General features: G+C 43.1%; 1 protein-coding gene across 3 annotated transcripts; it reads right to left on the bottom strand.

The window, feature by feature from the left end:
- Positions 1 to 449: 449 nt before the first annotated feature.
- Positions 450 to 14623, bottom strand: HSD17B2 (hydroxysteroid 17-beta dehydrogenase 2). Of its 3 annotated transcripts, none has more exons than XM_025208635.1 (5): positions 14065 to 14623; positions 10070 to 10282; positions 9586 to 9771; positions 3937 to 4074; positions 450 to 1845 (listed from the first exon to the last, which is right to left on the bottom strand). In XM_025208635.1, the coding sequence occupies exons 1-5, from the start codon at positions 14348 to 14350 to the stop codon at positions 1487 to 1489; spliced, it is 1182 nt and encodes a 393-aa protein (XP_025064420.1). In that variant the 5' UTR covers positions 14351 to 14623; the 3' UTR covers positions 450 to 1486. The 3 variants fall into 3 exon arrangements, with proteins under 3 accessions (XP_025064420.1, XP_006027492.2, XP_025064422.1); XM_006027430.2 differs by lacking the exon at positions 14065 to 14623 and adding an exon at positions 12919 to 13568; XM_025208637.1 differs by lacking the exon at positions 10070 to 10282.
- Positions 14624 to 18641: the final 4018 nt, after the last annotated feature.

Genomic DNA, 18641 nt, shown 5'->3' with positions numbered 1-18641 from the left:
CACTGGTCAGGCCACAGCTGGAGTACTGTGTCCAGTTCTGGGCACCCCGCTTCAAGAGGGATGTGGACAACATGGAGAGGGTCCAGAGGAGGCCACCCGCATGATCCGGGGACAGCAGGGCAGACCCTACAATGAGAGGCTACGGGCCTGAACCTGTTCAGCCTTCACCAGAGAAGGCTGAGGGGGGAGCTGGTGATTGTCTATAAACTCACTAGGAGGGACCAGAAGGGTTTGGGGGAGACCTTGTTTCCCCTAGTGCCCCCCGGGGATAACAAGGAATAATGACCACAAGTTGTTGGAGAGTACGTTTAGATTAGACATCCATAGGAACTACTTCACAGTCAGGGCGGCTAGGATCTGGAACCGACTTCCAAGGGAAGTGGTGCTGGCTCCTACCCTGGGGGTCTTTAAGAAGCAGCTCGATGCCTACCTGGCTGGGGTCATTTGAGCCCAGTTTCCCTCCTGCCCAGGCAGGGGGTCGGACTTGAAGATCTACAAGGTCCCTTCCGACCCGACTTCTGTGATTCTATGATATAGATTTACACCCGCTTTTATGCATGCTCCAATTCTAAGCTTTGTTCACCCAAAACCAGCCATTGGGTTAGACAGACTGAAATGTTTGGCTCTCATGATAAACATGCCCATCGCATGGGTTCCTTCGAAAATCGGAGCCTCTCTCCACTCAGCTGTGTCAGAGCACAGGGCAGTACCAAGTAAGTGGTCCATCTCTATGGGCTTCACCGTTTCAGAAGCTGCACTGAGAGACTGCTAATGTATGAGGTGGGGTTTTATTCCCGTCTGGGAATGTCAGGATGGATCGCGACATACCAATAGTACTTTGGAATATTTTGTGGATCCTTAATCCACTTTGCAATGTTCTGCTTTTGCTGGTAGGATGAAGGACACTCAAGCCAGGTAGACATGACACTTTTACCACTAAGTGATCAGACACCGGTCTATACCCACCGCAGAACAGAAGTTTGGTGCACATAGATTGGTTAAAAATGGCAAAACCCAGCCTAAGATTTGCACCCCCACCAGACGGCAAAAGTGTGTTCTGTTCACTACCTATCTAAACTATGCAGCTTACAGAAAACCGCGCAGCTTAGATTAATTCTGCTGTGGGCTTTTTGAACGTCTGTACCTAGCCCCAGCCAAAGGGTGATAGACTGAATGCACATGGAGACTGAAGTCGCCCCTTGTTTCACCAGAGAGAAACTTGGAAAAGGCAGGCAATGTGGGTGAAGCTTGCATTGCTAGTGTCAAGGCAGTGCCTGTTTGGAGGCATTTATTTCCTAGTGCTGTCCGTCCACTGCTTTTCATGAATATTAAAATAAATTTAAATCTTCAAAACTACACTTCACTCCCATTCATTCAGCAGCATAAATGTAATTTAATAAGCAAAGGGCCATGTTAAGTAACTTCCTAACACAGCACTTCATTAACTCTCAGTAGAATTTAAAATACCGACCGTGTTTCCAAGTGCCTACGTGTTCTTGCTTTTAGACTCCGGTCCCCTCAGAGCTCTGGGTAAAATCTTGACACACAGCGATTTACCGATGAAAAAGTCATAAAACCAGAGAGGAAAGTAGCAAAAGATACACAGAGCTAAGTAGGCGTTTTTGCCCGGAGTATATAAACCGTGTGGACTCTTTGCCAATAACGCATCGAGAACATCATCTAGTAGTGGGGAGAGATCGGAGCCGCAAGAGCTAGGCATGTGCAGCAGGAAATTTTTCAGTGCTAGAATGTAGTCTTCACCATAATCTGTCTTCACGTCTGGCATGAGATTCTCCATCAGGTGCTTTTCTTGCTTATCCCACAGCTCGGGTGTGCCTTGTATGCCTGGAACAACAACCTGGGAGGTGAGTAACGCAGCATTGTACATTACTTTGATAATCCAGTCCAATCGGTGAATACAGTGTCTTCCCCCTCCCCCGCTCTCCATTTTACACAGTTGTTCTACGTACCTAAGTGCATCTCAAAAAAAAAAAAAAAAGCTGATGATGATTGAAATGATTAAACCGCACAAAAAACATCTGGCTACATTACAGCTAGGTTTGTCATGCCTATCTTAAGAGGAGACAAGATACACTATACACATTCTTGGAGGAGGGGAAAAAAAACCCCAACAGACTCAAATATGTGCAAGCCTCAAGGTTATATAAACATTTCTGATATCAGCCATGACCTGAAGAGACTGCCTCTATGTGCAGAGATTAGTTCATTCTCCATGGCCTAGTCTGCCCTTGTCCTTTCCACTGAGATTAACAAGGATGTTACGATGCCTAACAAAATTGACTAAGGTAACGGGGTGGTGAAGTGGACACCTTTTTGTTTAAAACCAGGACCAAAGGACCAAATTGGGAAACCTGTTTACTAACACAATCGTTGTCCATTAGAGAAGTGCTAAACTCTGCTCTCAGAAATGATGTAAACACTCAGAAGCCTAATTCCCCTTGCCTGTCATGGAAGACAACTAATTGTAGTTAGGTACCTAAAGGTGCAGATAGGCAACGACTGGGATTCTCAGTGTGGACAGGCATAAAACAAAATTACTGGGAGTTGGGCACCGTTTGCATTTTTAAGTGCCCAAATACCGTTCAAATGTCGACATTTGGTCCCCCAGGTGTGGGATCTCAGCTCCTTAGAGGTCTTGAAGACTTTACCCAGAATCTTTATCATGACAGCAGAAGTTACACTCCCAAGACAACATGATACCATGAAGTAAGAGTGTCCTACTGCACAGGACAGGTTGAGGGAGGAAGGAGTTCATTCTGTTTTAAACTATACTTTCCTAACAAACCATAGACAAAGACAGTGAAGTATGGTAGATATTTTGGAATGAAGTCTTTTAAGAACATTTCCAATAAGTTGTTTTACATGGAGCTGGCTAAGTCAGGTTTGTATAGAAAGCTTTTTTTTTTTTTTTTTTTAAAGACTGTAGACACAATTGTGCTATGAGAAGGTGCTGGGGATGAATGCTTTCAACTCACTGCCAGAATTGGAATATCTAGGGAATGGGAATACAAGCCTCCTCAGGATGTCTTTCCACTGTGCTCTGGAGAGCCAATTCTCTACAGTGTTTAAATGTTAAAGATTTCTAGCCAGACTGGTTATCAATTAGCAATGGAAACTTCTGTAGAAAATAGTATTTATTCTTTATGAGGAAAAGAATTCAGAGTTGAAAGGGGTATTGGGAGACACAAAGCTTCAGTTGCTTAATAAAAATGAGTACCACCTGAGGACAATGCCGGATGGCACAGCACCAGGGCCCCTGGAAAGCAGTTTGACAGGGTGGAGCGGATATTGTGCGGGGTAAGTTTTAATGTTCTCAAGTCAGGAAACCATAAGGCTCTACTAAAGTCAAGCTGATAATGAAGTCTGGTTTTCACTTTTGGCAAGGCAGTTGAAACAAGAGAGAAGAACCATCAGAATCAATCAGAACGACTGGCTGACTGATTTCAAAGAGAAACGGTGCCCAATACTGTGAAAGGTAAACCAAGGCTTTCACTCATTCCTCAATAAGGATCTTTGCTTAAATACTCTCCATCTAGACCAATGGTTCTCAACCTTTTTCCATTGCCAGATCCCTAAAAAATGTCAAATGAAGGTGCAGCCCCCTTTGAATTGTAAGTGTGGGTATTCACAGACTTTTAACCCCTCAGGCATAGTCCGTCGCCCACAGGGGTACGCAGAGCACAGGCTGGAAACCACTGCTCTAGAAGCAAAAAAGAGTCAGGCACTACCAATGGAGGGGGCGTTTACCGTTTCTTGTTCACTTTTGCAATCTAAGACTTAATTTGAGTAATAAAAGTGAAGGATGGGAAGGAACCATGACAGCTGAGAATCATTCGAACTCCTGCTTGAGAAGATTGGTCTATAGGGAAAAGTCTTGGGGAGGGAGAAGGACTAGCTGAAATGTCAAATACCTACATGTCCTGAAGCCTGATGGATGAACTACCGCCACTTTAATTCCCCATTTGGAAAGCTCCTGCCTCATAACTCCAGAAAACATGGACAGAGCTGCTTTGGATGCACCGTATGCAGCGAGCCTTGGCATTGGGACACCTCCTGCAGGAGTAATATAAACATGATAAAGTTGGACTCAAGCTCTTCCCAGGCTACTGAGGCTTTATTATGCTGATCTCAGTGCAGCGAAGCACAAGTAGTCAAAGAAATCATATGGTGTTTTCCAAAAACACACACACCACACTTAGCAAAGTTAGCAATAACTGAAAAATACTGAAGTCAGTAACATCTGCTCGGGAGTTACTTTTTAAATGCAAAAAGAAGCTCAATTGTATTGCATTTCTGGGGTTCAGAAACACGAGTCATGCAGGTAACACATTACATGATGTAAAGAATTAAGTCATGGAGTTTTGTTCTGCAGCTGTTGCTGGGAAAAGCAGAACGGCTTAAAATCAGAAGAGAGATTTGAAATCCCTCTCATACATAATACCTAGGGACATACCTAAGTCATGGCGAGACAACGGGTTTTGCATAGTCCGTTTGCAGCAGGTAGAGCCGATTTCATGGGCGTTTCACAGTGGTCCTGCCCCTCTGCTGATTGGTGGAGGGACCCAGCAGCTGTGCCCCTTGCTGCTGATTGGCAGAAGGCGCCTTCACTCAGCCTACCTACCACTTTTTTTTTGGTTGATTTTGCAGGAAATCGCAGACAGCGCTGAATTTTCCAGTGATTGAGCACAATGCTATTTTGGGCAGTTTCCATGAAATTCATCAAACCACAATTTAGGTAGGCCCCTAATAATAGCTACCACAAGTTACACAGTTTCAGTTCCAGTTGTATGAAGACAAACAAAGAGATAATTGATGGGGAGATGGGAGGTACGCCAACGCTTTTAGGCCAAACCAAACTTAGCTCAATTGGAAACCGTTCCCCCAATACACCAGAAGTCTGAAAGACAAAAGATTGACTACGTGAACCAGGCTGCCGGCCCCAGAAGGCAGTCTTTCAGTTTGACCTGGCCATAGGAATGGATCCGTTGAACAAAACGGAGTATTGCATGTGCAAGAGGGAAAGGGCACGTGTATTGTGTAGAAAAAATATCTAAAGAAATGCAAATGTTCATGTGTATGGAAGCTTGAAGAAGCTAACTTGTTACAAAGTATTACGGTTCTGAAAACCAAAGAATAAATATTAAACCAAAATACTGGAGGTTTTGGAGGGGGGAGAACAGTTTGTACAGGTTTCCTTTAGGAAGAAAAGGGGACTCTCCTTTGGTCAAAAAACATTTTGGTAGAAAATCGTCAACTTCCTTCACTCAAAGACTTCCGTCTCCACAGGCCAGTCTTTCCATAGTGGAAAGGAGCGGGTCGGCGAGCAGAAGTTGACAGGGTAGCTACCTTCCTATAAAGCCATCGAGGTCAGCCCTCTCCTAATGTGTATAATTACTCTTGCTGGTACATTCAGTCCATTCAATTATGATATTCCTATGTATTATGTTATTAAAGGGACAATTCAATCGTTTGAAGGAAAATATACTGATTCAAAACAGATTTAATATAAACTGCTCAAGTCATCTACTCAGTTCCTTACTGCGATGACCAGAATCACGTTAGCCTCAAGGGAGGCGGGGGGAGAGGGGGGAAAATGTTCTTTTAAAATGAGTCCAGCCAATTACACATTCTTCTTTCATGTAGATGTGAATTCATTCTAAGTCATCCTCATTTAAACCGATTATTCCTTTCCTTTGAGGTCAGGCTAACCTCAAATCTAGTTAAATTACCACAAGGAACACAGGAGGAAGCCATGCAAAATGAGATTTCACCAGCTCCTCAGCTAATATTTTACTAACAGTCATACCCTGCAATAAAAGGAAAGACATTTACTAAAACTGGCCATGTGTAAAAGCAGGAGCATTTAAAAACCCCAGCAAAGTCAACTTATTAGAGGTTGGGAACCTTTTCATTTTCTGCCAAAAATCAATTCTGGGCATAAGCGATAAGGATCCTGACATCTACCTGAGCACGCATGCAGTGCAAACATTGTGCTCATAAAATATGTTGGTGCCTGCTTTCTATCATTTGTGACTATAATAGACGGAGAACACCAAACTGGATGCCAGATTTGAAAGTGTAAAACTGATTTGTGAGGTTTCTGTTGCCAACAGAATACTTCAGATTCCAGTAAACGGAGGCACTAAAAACTGTAAGGTAAAGTATACACCGTGGTGACAAACACTGAAGATTGTAGAGCAAAATTAAGGCCGTATTAACATTTCTATTCAGGTGAAGTAGGGAGAAGAGTATATTTGAATGAACTAAAGGACCCCAGCTCTTTGCTTAGGGCCTGGGCACATACATAAAGAGTGAACACAATGCACAGCCCTACACTAGTGCAACTAACTAGAATCCAGTATGGATTTCCCCTAAAATAGCCATTTGCTCAATACAAATAAGCATTACCAGTTCCCCTGCCACCTTGGCCAGGTGCAGACATTACACTTTCACTGGTATAATTGATTGGCAGCCAGTCTGTACAGAAGTTCAGCACACAAAACCGGTCTGTACCCATAGCAGAAGAGAAGTGCGTCACACATAGACTGGTTTAAAATTGGCAGAACCAGGTCTAAGATTTGCCGCCCCTCGCCACCAAATGGCAAATGTGTGTTTTGTTCACAATCGATCTAAACGACGCCACTTACAGAAAACCACGTAACTTAGATCAATTTTGCCTCAGGCTTTTTGAATGTCTGTATGTAGCCCTAGTGGCAAAGTACTATAATATCACCTACTGCCATGGCTACTCTAGGATAACCAGTAGACTGTCCACTTCAGGTTTTGGAGTAACTTACCTCAGCTTTTGTACGCTGTTTTAACTTACACAATTGCAAACAGGTTGTGTGCATGGCTCCTAGCTGCTTAAAACAATAAACCAGCTAGGCAACTTGCTTTGTGGTTATCACAGATAGACATGATGATATCAGTTTGTCACGCACTGTTCTTAGGTGGCTTCCTTAACCCTACTTGTCGTAAATCTTATGGCTGTTACATTGAAAACGGAGGTCAGATCAGCCAACACAAGGTAAAGGTGAACATTTTTAAACCAACCATTATGGCAAGCCTTTAACTGGTCTTTAGGGATCCTCCATCAGGCAGTCAATGTGTTGAAGGAGTCCTAAATCCTGAGTTAGTAGCTGCTGGACCCTATTTCTACTCCTGTTCTCGTTTCCCAGCATATCTTAGGTGATCATTCACATGAAAGAACAGACGGTCTTACCGTTCCCAAAGCACTGGTCTCTTTCATTGGAAAACCGTAATAGTTCAAATTTGTGAAATTATGACCTGGGAAAAAAAATCTGGTAAGACTTATTCACCAGCTGTCGAGGAGTTTAGTGCATCTGCTAAAAAAGCTGGACAAAAAGGGCACATCTCCACGACCACATCTCTTAGCAGTGCGGCAGTGTTTGGTTTTTTTTTACACTGGGCGATCTGTGCACGAGCAGCACTAGGCTCCGCAAGCCCACTAGCAGTAGGCTCTGCACACCCAAAATCACCACTGTTGCAGCCCCAGGAGGCCCCTGAGCTCCGAGTAAGGCTGCTGGGGCCAGTCCAGGTGCTGGCCCCAGCCTTCCCTACCCCACCTGGGGCAATTTGCCATGAACCAGTGTGCATGCAGAGGCATGCCCAGGGACAACTAGCAGCGGCACAAATATGTGCCGCTGCTACTTGTCCCTGAGAAAAAACATGATCCCGCTTGTGGAGACGCCCTCAAAAACAGAGAATAAAAAATGGGTTTAATTGAAATCAGTGGCAAAAATTCCTATGGGCTCCGGTGAGGCCAGAATTGCAATCAGATTATGTACCTGAACCAAACCCAGCTAAAGTTGATCACCATGTACCTCAGCATTTACATATATATCACCTTTGTCACCCAGTTTCCAAATGTATGCATACAAAATGCAAAAGCCAACAGCAGTTGCTCAAGCTAGGCAGGGTAATGTTTGTCTCAACATGACTATTGGAGTACAGCTGCACGCATGAGTTAGGGGGGACCTGTAGCAGATAACTTTACCACAGGACACTTTTTTCCTCCTTCTTTTTAAACAACAGTTGAGGACGCGATATATTTTAATCGCCCATTCTGCATAAAGAGACAAAAATATTAAAGCCAAGATTCTTGAAACAGTTTGCAGTTTAAACTAAAGGTGACTATTAGCTCCATCTATCATGCAAGTGGACTTAGAAGCTTAAATTCAGATTCGGCAGAATATATGTCCAGAACGTGCACAAACAAAGCGTCCATTTTTAGTCTGACATCAAGACTGCTGAAAATTAAGTTTCCTTTCCCGTCCGTGGGCAGAGTTCTAGACTCCAAACTCTGTCTTTTTTTCATCACAGAAGAGACACAAAACTGTGAACTTAAGGTGTTGGGAAGTAAAATACTTTGTTTAGCTGTATTCAGAATTTCTCTCTCTCATTGCTGGTGCTTTTTTAATTTTTCATAACTGTGAATCAAAGTATTTGTCTCCTGCAAAGCTGTAAGGAAAAACAAAGATCATAAAATGCATCATGCCTCTGCTTGGCCTGCTCTGGAGCACAGGGGCCAGTCTACATCCAAACAGCTGAAATCACACGGACAGTCGACATTTCCAAACTTTGGTTCCATCTTTAGTGACTCTTCCAGCTGGCTACGCTGACTCAAGGTATGACGTAAAGGCCTATTTCACATGCGAGTTTAGACTACTTTAATGGCACTGTCTTTCTTCCTCTGTTCATTGTGCCAGAAGGCAGGGCAGGCTTTCTGGAAAGCACTGCAGAAAAGTGTACAGACTGAAACGGGCATCCATTCCCTAGGAAGGGTAGAAGGTGTCCTACCAATGAAGATGTAAATGTTTTATCGCTATACTTTGCACAATCTGTTCTAAGTCCTAGGAAAGAAGGGTTACACCACAGCAGCTTAAATACTTACCTAACAAGTTTACTAGAGGTAGATAACACTTGCAACATAACTTTAGAGCAGAAAAAGCAAAAGTGTTAACCAAACATCCTCTCCTTTGATTTTCTTGGACAGATCTCTCACACTCATCTGAAAGTCATTCACACTCCATTATTACCCTAGAGTTATAGAGGCCTGAGTCATAACCACCGCTGATGCAAAGCTGCCGTTTCAAACACGTGCATGAAAGGACAACACAGGCAACTCTATGCACAAATACAGGATCTGCACACACAGCAGGAGCTGTTTCCGATTCTGCTGGCACACGTTTTAGCAATCCATTTGAAAACTTAAGTCTCTTGGGGAAACTATCAGGTTCAGATCTGCAACTCTGGACCTGAGCACATTACATTTTGGTACGAGTCTCTCTTGGGACAAGAGAGAAAAACAAGAGCTTTCTAGAGAAGTGATCTTTATTGAACTCTTTAATGACTAGCTACCATAGGCAGTCACCTGAACAAAAGAGACAGTTCATTACAGGAGATAATGATATAGTGAGCAAATATTGATTTCAGAGGATTATTTTGCTAAGCAATATATTGACCAAAACCTGGTCCAAGTCATTATTCATCATTTGCACTGCACCATAAATGGAATTAATCTGCACCTTTAGTTCAACTCCCCTGCCATGCTGGACATATTAACGAGCCTCCCTTGGGATTTCCGAAGTAGAGGTAGGAACATTTTGGATACCTCTACAGCCCCAAAGAAATTCACATCCATACACTGCCTGTAGGCGCTCATGGGAAGCAGTTCACCGTCTGCAGCAAACCCCAGGACCCCAGCATTGTTAATAATGCCCCATAATCCTGAAGAAGACAAGGAAATGCCCATCATTAAACAAGGTAAGTAAATTGCTCTGTTACAAGGGGGACACAGGATTGTTTTAAATATGTATAGACTGTATATCCCAAATTTGGTTTGGATGGCCCACCCAAAACAAAGCCGGGGAGCTATGTTATTATAGGCAGGCCCTGATGGCTCAGAGGCTTAGAAAGGGAAATATGTAACACATCCCATGCAGACCACACTGCAACCAAGACAATGGATGCACCTTGCAAACAGATGCCTATGCACCACCTGCAGAAAACGGCACAGAAACCATACCTGCATTTTGTACCTTCTCTGAAACTGCAAGATAAGCTTCCCTTATTTGTGTGGGATTGGTTATATCCAGCTGCAGGACAGAAAGTCTCTGGGAACAGCTCCTTTTTAATGCTTCAGCCCCGGGTCCTTCTTTGTTCAAAACCCCAGCAAACACAACAAAACCTAAATTATCCAGGTGCTTCGCCAATGCGTGTCCAATCCCAGAATCGCTTCCTGAAAGCACCAGAATTGGAAAGACACATTAGGCAAAATACAGCTTCCTTAATGTCCGTTTGTTGTTATAGCTGTGCAGTCCCGCTCATTCATAAGACAAGAAATACTTTATTGGAGAAAACACGAATGGGTTCACCACTCCCACCCTTCCTTCTCTCTCATATTCCATCACCTCTTGGACTTGAGCATTGCAGTAGGCAACAAGGAAAAAGTGTTTGAAGTAACTTCCACTGACTTTGGAAGGAAGAGAAGCAGCAATTTGGTGCCAAAGAGAAACTAAGACGTTTCCTCCCTTGTTAAACACTACCTTAAGGACAAGAACCCGGAGAAGGAAGCGAGGCCAAATAGGCTGTGCTGGTAGGACATGTACTAAACGGGTTGAAAGTCAGCCTTTGCATGCTGAATGGCAAGCTCAGCCTGAGAAGTGACCATGGATGTTTCACATTATAAATCTGCGCTATTTGTGCTCGCTGTATCTGCTCCAAAGAAATGATGTACTTTGAAATCAATGGGTTATGCCAGGCTGTTGCCTGTAATGGAAATCTATTAGATAACAGGCTTCTAAAACAGCATGCAGTATGATCTAGAAATCTAAAGACAGTCCAAGGAACTAGAAAATTCCCTAGTTTTGGTCCTGGCATCAATCCATACGGTGGCCTTGGAGAAATCACTTAACTCCTCTGCCTCGGTTTCCTCGGTTGTAAAATGGAAATAGTGTTCCTTGCTTATCAACCTCACTGGAGGCTTGAGGAAATTCATCTATGTCAAGTGGTATATAAATGGCAAGTGCATCATTATTATCAATGGCCATGATCCTAACATCTCCACAATAGCAAAGACCCCAAGACAGTTCCTGCAGAGCAACATAATTCAACATGTATGTTTTTAGTTTTATGACTCCAAGGTACTTTATATTAGGCAGTGTTCCTTCAGGATGAAAAAGAAGTGAATTGCAAGCTGAAATAAACTGGGAGTATGTACTGAATCCTGCTGTCAACTGCTCCGAGAAGGTAACATCCCCTGCTGAATTAGCCCTTTGCAAAATGCTTTTTGGCCTCTGAAATCCCTAGTTTGCTGAAGATGCATCAGAGCTCTTCAGGTAACACCTGATTTCCATATCTCTTAGACAAACAGTCTCCCTCCCTCACCCCTGCCCCACAACACGCACACGCATTCTTGGGATTCCCAAAGGAAACGAACTCTGCAAATGTCAAACGGGTATCCAGGTTGTAGCCGCATTGGTCTAGAGGAAAAGGCAATTCTTTAATTGCCAGCTTTTGGGCACAAACACCCTTCACTGGGTCTTTAATTGCAAGCTTTTGGGCAAACAGGGATTTTTTTGTGGGGGGAGGGTAAAACCTCATCTTTGTGCCATTTTTCACATCCCCTCTCACCCTATCCAGCCTGTTGTGCAAGTATAAACATGCAGTGCATGGCTCTATGCTTATCTTAATTATTAGCTGACCTTTACTACATACCTTGAAGGAAAGAAAAGGTAGCGTGCAAAGGAAAGATGGACAGAGATTGTAACAATGCGGGGGAAATAAACCATTCCTTTCACCTACATCCAGGCCTCTGACCTCAAAAGAAGTTTTGCCCCTTGCTCCATAGATGTGAAGGCCAGAAGGGATCATTAGATCATCTGAGCTAGCTGCCTACCAGAGCACAGCGTTTGTTCCAGTTGTGCCTCTAGCAAGCCCTAAAACTCGTGTTTGACAAAAACAGATTTTCCGCAAAGGCATCCAAGACAGTCTTCAGTACATCAAGAGATGGAAAATGTACCACTAATCCCACTACTGGCATCATTAACTCCTACTTATCATCAGAAATTCTGATGCTGAAAGGAAGGCCAGATGCCAGAATACAAAACTCTTCTCTTCTTTTGCTGTTTTAGAGCTTTCCCCCAGTTTAAGTATTTTTACCACTCACTTCAGACCATGTGGGTCTTTGAATCTATAGAAAAGTTTCTCCAGTGGCAAAATAATGGGGGCAAAAAAAGGAAAGTGATACAATCCTCTGTGCACATAGGACTTTCGATTTAAATACAGCAAAAGGGCCCCATCCTGCAGCCAGAGCAATAGAGATGTGGATCAATTGGAGCCATTCATATGACTGCAGTTACTCGCATGAGAAAGTGGTTGCATGACCGTGCTAAAGACAGTATCCTTCACATACATACTGGAGCATTCACAGCTATTGCTGTGCTAAACTAATCATAAGGAAGTGTGTGCTGCCATTAAGGTCATCATCCATCCCAAAAGGAACAGCAAAGCATTTTATAAAAACTGAAAGACAAGGTGTGCATAGCCAACATCATCCTCCATGGAAACCCAGCAGCACCCAGCCACTTTCCTCAGTGGTTTTAGAAAGGGAAAAGAAATACAATGGTAATTGAGTCTCTGCCTCAGGCCTTGCCTGCACTAGACAGACAGGCTAAAAACTGAGTGGCAAGAGACCCCGCATCATCACACAAGTGATTCAAATTAGCAGAGAGGAGCTGGGGCAACAGGTGGGGCAGATCCTGGTTGAGCCAGTTATGGGTAAAGACAATCAAGCACTGGCATGGGAGCACCTAAAGGGAGTGAAGCACAGCTGATTCCTGGGACACTGAAAGCTGGCTGTTAAAGATACATTACCTTCCAGCATCTTGCAAAAGGTAGTTTCAGAAAAGAAAAACAACAACTCCCAAGAGACTTGTCTCAGTGCAAGCACGGGCTGTTGCTTTGCCTGATCAGATTCGAGTTTCTGCCTTCTGCCGCAGGCATGCATTTTCTAGCTACCCTTGGCTTACATCCATCCTCATTTGGTACATCAGAGCAGACAAACAAGGACTGGATGCAGCGGGCAGAACTTAGCTGAGCTGCTAAAATGGGGGAGGCAAACTTGCTGCAGACGCTATCACTTAACTTTTTCTTTGAAGCCCTAGTGTGGACATCTGTCAATCCAAATTAAAATGACTACTCCACACTCTGTATAAACTCTCAGAGCGATAAGCTACATGGACAACTCCAAACAATTCAATCCAACGTTCTGGATGAAAAAATAAGCTAAGATTAGCAATGCCCGGGATGGCTTACACTAAAAATGTGCTAAAAAAATACATTTCACAAAAAACAGGAGAGAGAAACCAGGTCATAGTTTCTTTTATAAACTAACAAAACTCTTTAGTATCGTTGCATTTAACCTGTGTTAGTTAAGAACATCTATGAATAATGTTAATAGATAATGCATATAGCATATGTCTATATTTTACTATATTGTATCAATCTAGTGTCTACTTTTTGAAACCATGTACAGCTTAAATGTGTAATTAAAGAGTTAGTTATGTTTTGACCTACAATGTATTGAAAATGTTGCAATAATATAATATGCCTGCCACTTGAAAGCTCAGTTTTAAATTATTAAAGTCAGGGTTATTAATCTACATATTTCAACAGTAAACACTAGTGAAACCAGATGAGACCAGAAGTAATTTTTCAATGTAGCACAGAAAACTATTTGTATAATTTATTTTCAAAATATAAAGCACTAAAAGAAATAGCACAAAGGATGTTTTCCTAAATGACTGCAGAACATTTTATAACCTGGAAAAAAAAATCTGAGAAAAGGAATGAAAGCAGCTAAAAGATGTGTGAGTTTGCAAAAGAAAACAAAAACCACACACCTGCCCAAATACTGGCACTGCACAGGTGATGAAGAGCTGACAATAGGAACTTTCACAGCTTATCTGTCAGACAGAAGTGCCAGTTTGTACTTCCCAAACTTTGCCCATTCCCCCTTACCTGTGATCAGCACAGCTTTGTTGTCCACAGGTAACATGGATCGCACAGGTAAGCAAATATAAGAGATGAGACATGCCCCAGAGAACAGGAGCAAGCCTGCATAACTTCTCAGCATAGCAAAACAGAGAATTTCCAATGAGAGTAGCAGGAGACCACAGACAAATGTATTTGCTTTCTCCATCTTCTTCTTCCTGGCTTTGTAAAAAACTGTTCCTCCAAAAACTGCCGTCACACTCAAGTAGAGCAATGCAACAGAAGTGTCAGCTTTAGAGATGTAAGTGCCCATTCTCCTGGAGAAGGCAGACACATGCACGACACAGCCAGCACTATAGCAAGCAGGTGTTGCTAAAGGCAGTGTGTGTTATATGAACAGGGTAAGGGGGTGGGGCAGAGAAAGGGGGCTCCCTTTAGGAGAGTGGAATAAATAAGTTGCATGGTGAAAGATCACAAAACGTACAGCTGAATTATCTGAATCATCCCTGACAATGGGATAAATACTAGAACACTTCCTCTTCTGACCTCCTATTTTTATTGCCTGACAGCTCCACCTTCTGAACCATAAACCTGTTGGATAATGATTGACAGCGGGGAAGGGGCATGATGTAGCAAGCCCTGGCCTAAAAGAAACTTTACATGCTATATGTTTTATCATCCTTCAATGATCTTTTACCAAATAGACAAATCATTTCCATGATATTCAGGTCTGGGCATTTCCTCCTTAGGGTGAACGGGAAATGTGTGCTGATATCAGCAGACGTACTTCTGATTTACACAGGCACACGGTGAGAATCAGGCCCACGATGTTTACTCTTCCTAGTACAAAACCAGCATGTTATCTATGCGCCTAACCTACCGCTGCCACCCTCTTTATCTCAATGAAATGCCAAAGCTAAACAAGCTTGCCTTGCCAGTGCTTAATGAATGCTTCTGGGGACGATTCCCTGCTTACAACCCACTGTGTTTAGAGTTGATTTGAATCCAAGGAATTTTGCCCTATTCCTTCCCCTCCTTCTCTCTCTCTGGAGCCTGTCTTCCCAAAGGAGCAGTATTTAATGCACCACACCTGAGCTCAAATCTGCACTACTTTAAAATTTCCAGCAAGCTTGAGTTTGGGCAGGAGTTGCCTGCTCAAAACTGCATTTAGCAAAATGAAAAAGCAATCTCCAATCGATCAATTAGATCAGAAATATGTAATGCCTCTGTGGGGCCTTTTTAAACTCAGGGGAAAGAAAGTGTGCTTTAAAATCAAATTAGCTAGCAGGGTTGAAGTACCACTGAGACATACATTTCATCCAATTTAAAATCAGGTTAGGTGGACTGAGGGATGAGGCTACTATGCCGCATGACCGGCTAATATGATTTTAAAAACCATTAAACTTGTAGCTAAGTGGTATTTCCATCCATTTAAGTAATTTGATTTTAAAACACATCGGTTTCTTGTCTAGAGAGAAGCTGAGAGACTAGCAGATAATTACCATTGGCAGGATTTCGGTCTGTGATGGACTATGGTGTTTATTGCAATATTTCTGTGTTGACTCTGTTCATATTGTCATGATGTAGCATACGCCTCAGTCTTCCCCCCAGCTAACCTACGCAGGGAGGAACAAATGGGTTGCAGAGACAATGCAGCTTGCGTGTGTGGCCTACGTGAGAGAAGATGCATCCGTCTACAGAGACTTGAATAGCTGTGATGACATTTCATCAAAGACGGAGATTGCAGGTAATACCCAGGAGATATCCAGGGGGAGATAACTATGACAATGGATATGGAGGGATGGACAAGCAGGCTGGCCTTTGCCCCAGCAAATGCCTTTATTTATTGTTTTGCTGCTTGAAACTTCCCCAAAAGAGATCAAATTCTTCTCTCAAGAGCTGAAATGGAAGCTGTCTCCTTGAGTCAGGGCCGCAGAGCAACCAAGGAGGGTTGAGGACCAAAAGGCCAGGGTCGCAGAGCAGGAAGGAGCCAGAGCTCCCCCTCTAGTCCATAAACCATGCCTGGGTTGGCTTTTGGGAGGCACTCCCAGACACGGCCGCAGCGGTCCTGAGCATATACCCCCGCTCCATGGGACGCTGACAAAGTCCAACACCAGATGCAAGAAATTGCCACCATTCATCCATTTTTGGATTTACGGTACAGCAGTTCTATTTGTTACATATTCTTTTTAAAGTTAATAAAAATGCCTTCTGATTAGCCATTACCAGTTAATCACAAGGCAGGGTAGACATACACCTTTATAGACTTAATAAGATCCATAACGAGAGCACAAACCTTCATGAACCCAAGTTCACCTCAACAGCTGCTGTGAAAGGACAGCATAGCGCAGATGCAGTTAAGTCATAGGTGGGGGTCGTAATTCCTGCACAAATATGAGTCTAGAGATGTGTTTTAATCTGTTAATGCGTTGAACTGTCTCTGCCCGTTCATCCATCTCTCCTTCCTGTGCCAGCACTGGTGCATGGCCTGGAATTAGTCTCTGCCTTTTCCTTCATTTGCTGCTGCTCTGTGGTTTCACTGGTGTCTGCTTCACACCCCTGCCACAGTCCTTCTTCAGGCCGCTGGCTGATGCTTTCTCATGTCTCTTTGTTGGCAATTAAACCCTTCCATCCACTCTTATGCAATGCTTTTTACATAAGTGTTTGGCTTCCTAGATAGATCTCCAGCTCTCACAACCATATTTTAGCGGTGAGATTGTCCGAGCTAAAAATGCTCAGTTAGTTCTGGTTCTGGCTCTGGTTCCTAGTTATGTCTTGGATTTCCATCCATTCGGTTTAATGGATGTTGTGGATACCTTGCCGACGCTTGACATAAACTTGCTTCGTGCAAGTCTCTCTTGGGTAGTGCTGGTTGGTGAAATGAATTGTTCAACTTTCCTAATGTTTTTACCTTCTGATGTAACATTGTTGCGTGGATTTATGAGCCCCCCATTTTGGCCAAAATATCTGCCTTTTTCGTTTTATGTTTTTGGAGGCATCTCTCAGTAGTGTAAAGTCATCAGTAAAATCTAGGTCGTCTAGGCATTTGATACCTAACCACTGTATCACCACACTTCCTTGTTATCAAATGTATGGCAATGCCAAGCAACCATGGAAAGCAAATGCAGGCACGTTTCATGCCACCGTCCATGTGGAACCACTACATAGTTCGTTGCTCCTCCTTACATAGCACTTTACATTTCTGTGCATGGCCCTGCTGCTGCTGGAAGTCCATAGGAATGAAGGATGATCTACAATATGTCATGCCGTGTGTCTCCGCACATCTGTCATGGGCCTTTTCAGAGGCAAAGAAACTAATGAGAGAAGTCTGACAATACATGATTCTTCTCTGAAGGCCAATAGTTTGACTCTCTGGTCTACATAGGATTTCTTAGGCTTAAATCCAGTCTTTTCTTAGCTTGATATTCCACTGCTTATCTCATCCAGTATAGTAGTACACTGCCACGCTGTGCTTTCTTCAGATGTCCCAGTTAGTTGTATTGCACCTGAACTGCAGGTAGATTTGAGGGGGCTGGGGCAGCAACAATAAATGAGACCTCAGACCATTCCAGTCATACAGGAAACAGATTTATTGATAGATTAAATAAAGCAAAAATAAAATGATCAGATACATTGCATAGAGGATGAGTAGTCTTGCTCGGCAATGTCACTGGCCAGCTAAGCTGCCAAGCAAGGGGATTTTTGCACACCTGCATGGTGGTGTCTTCGGTGTCGTGTACCCAAGTTACTTTTCATGTAACCTCTTCTTTTATACCTCACGGTTCCTTTGCTTGCTGCTCTCCAATCACAGTCTACCACCTCTTCAGCTGTTGATCCCTGTTCACGTCCAATCTCTCCATGTCTTCCAGGTGCCTCCTTTTATTTCCTCTTTTTCCCCCTTGCCCACCTGCCCTTATGCATAGTCACCAAATTAGGAAGCTTATAACAATCACATGCAGGTTATCTGCAGATCAAATAACCTGCATCTAGATTTGTTCTATTTCACATACAGCTATTTCCTTGTTTGGTGTCCAGCCTAGACCTCCACGTGATCCTTAACATGACCTTAACTTCTGCTGCTTCAGCCATCATATTAGTCTATGATCAATCTTAACCGTGGCATTATAATTTCTTCTATATATGTTTTCCCTTCTCTTCCTTGTTGCGGTTAGGCCCAGATATCTCCTGCTTGTTTTACTACTCAAGGCTGACTCAAGCTCCACTGGTATCATACAGCTATTTTTAATATACTGTGGTCTAAAAGTCTGTTAACCCTATAGTTAACAGTAGTCTTTGTGATAAAAGGTTATTCTTATATTGTTTCACAGTCTTAAAGGGTTATTTGAAGGTGACTGCCTCTGCAAAAACAGAAGTTAAAAAAAAGGGCTCTTTGAAAATGCCTTTAGGCTTTGACATATATATCTTTCAGGAGCCTAGAGTTACTTGTAAAAATGAGGGGCCGAGGCTACAGTGAGGTCTCCTGTTTTGGATATTCTGCCAATGATCCCATGTTTCCAGAGTTTGGGAGGATCTCTTTTCCCAAAATTCACTGACCTGCTCCATCAGTTTCATTGGCTGGATAGTGTCAGATGCTTATAGCATTT

Source organism: Alligator sinensis, unplaced genomic scaffold, assembly GCF_000455745.1.
Source record: "Alligator sinensis unplaced genomic scaffold, ASM45574v1 scaffold119_2, whole genome shotgun sequence".
NCBI classification, from domain to species: domain Eukaryota; kingdom Metazoa; phylum Chordata; order Crocodylia; family Alligatoridae; genus Alligator; species Alligator sinensis.
The sequence above is the reverse complement of the archived record's forward strand: the minus strand, read 5'-3'. Positions and strand labels throughout refer to the sequence as shown.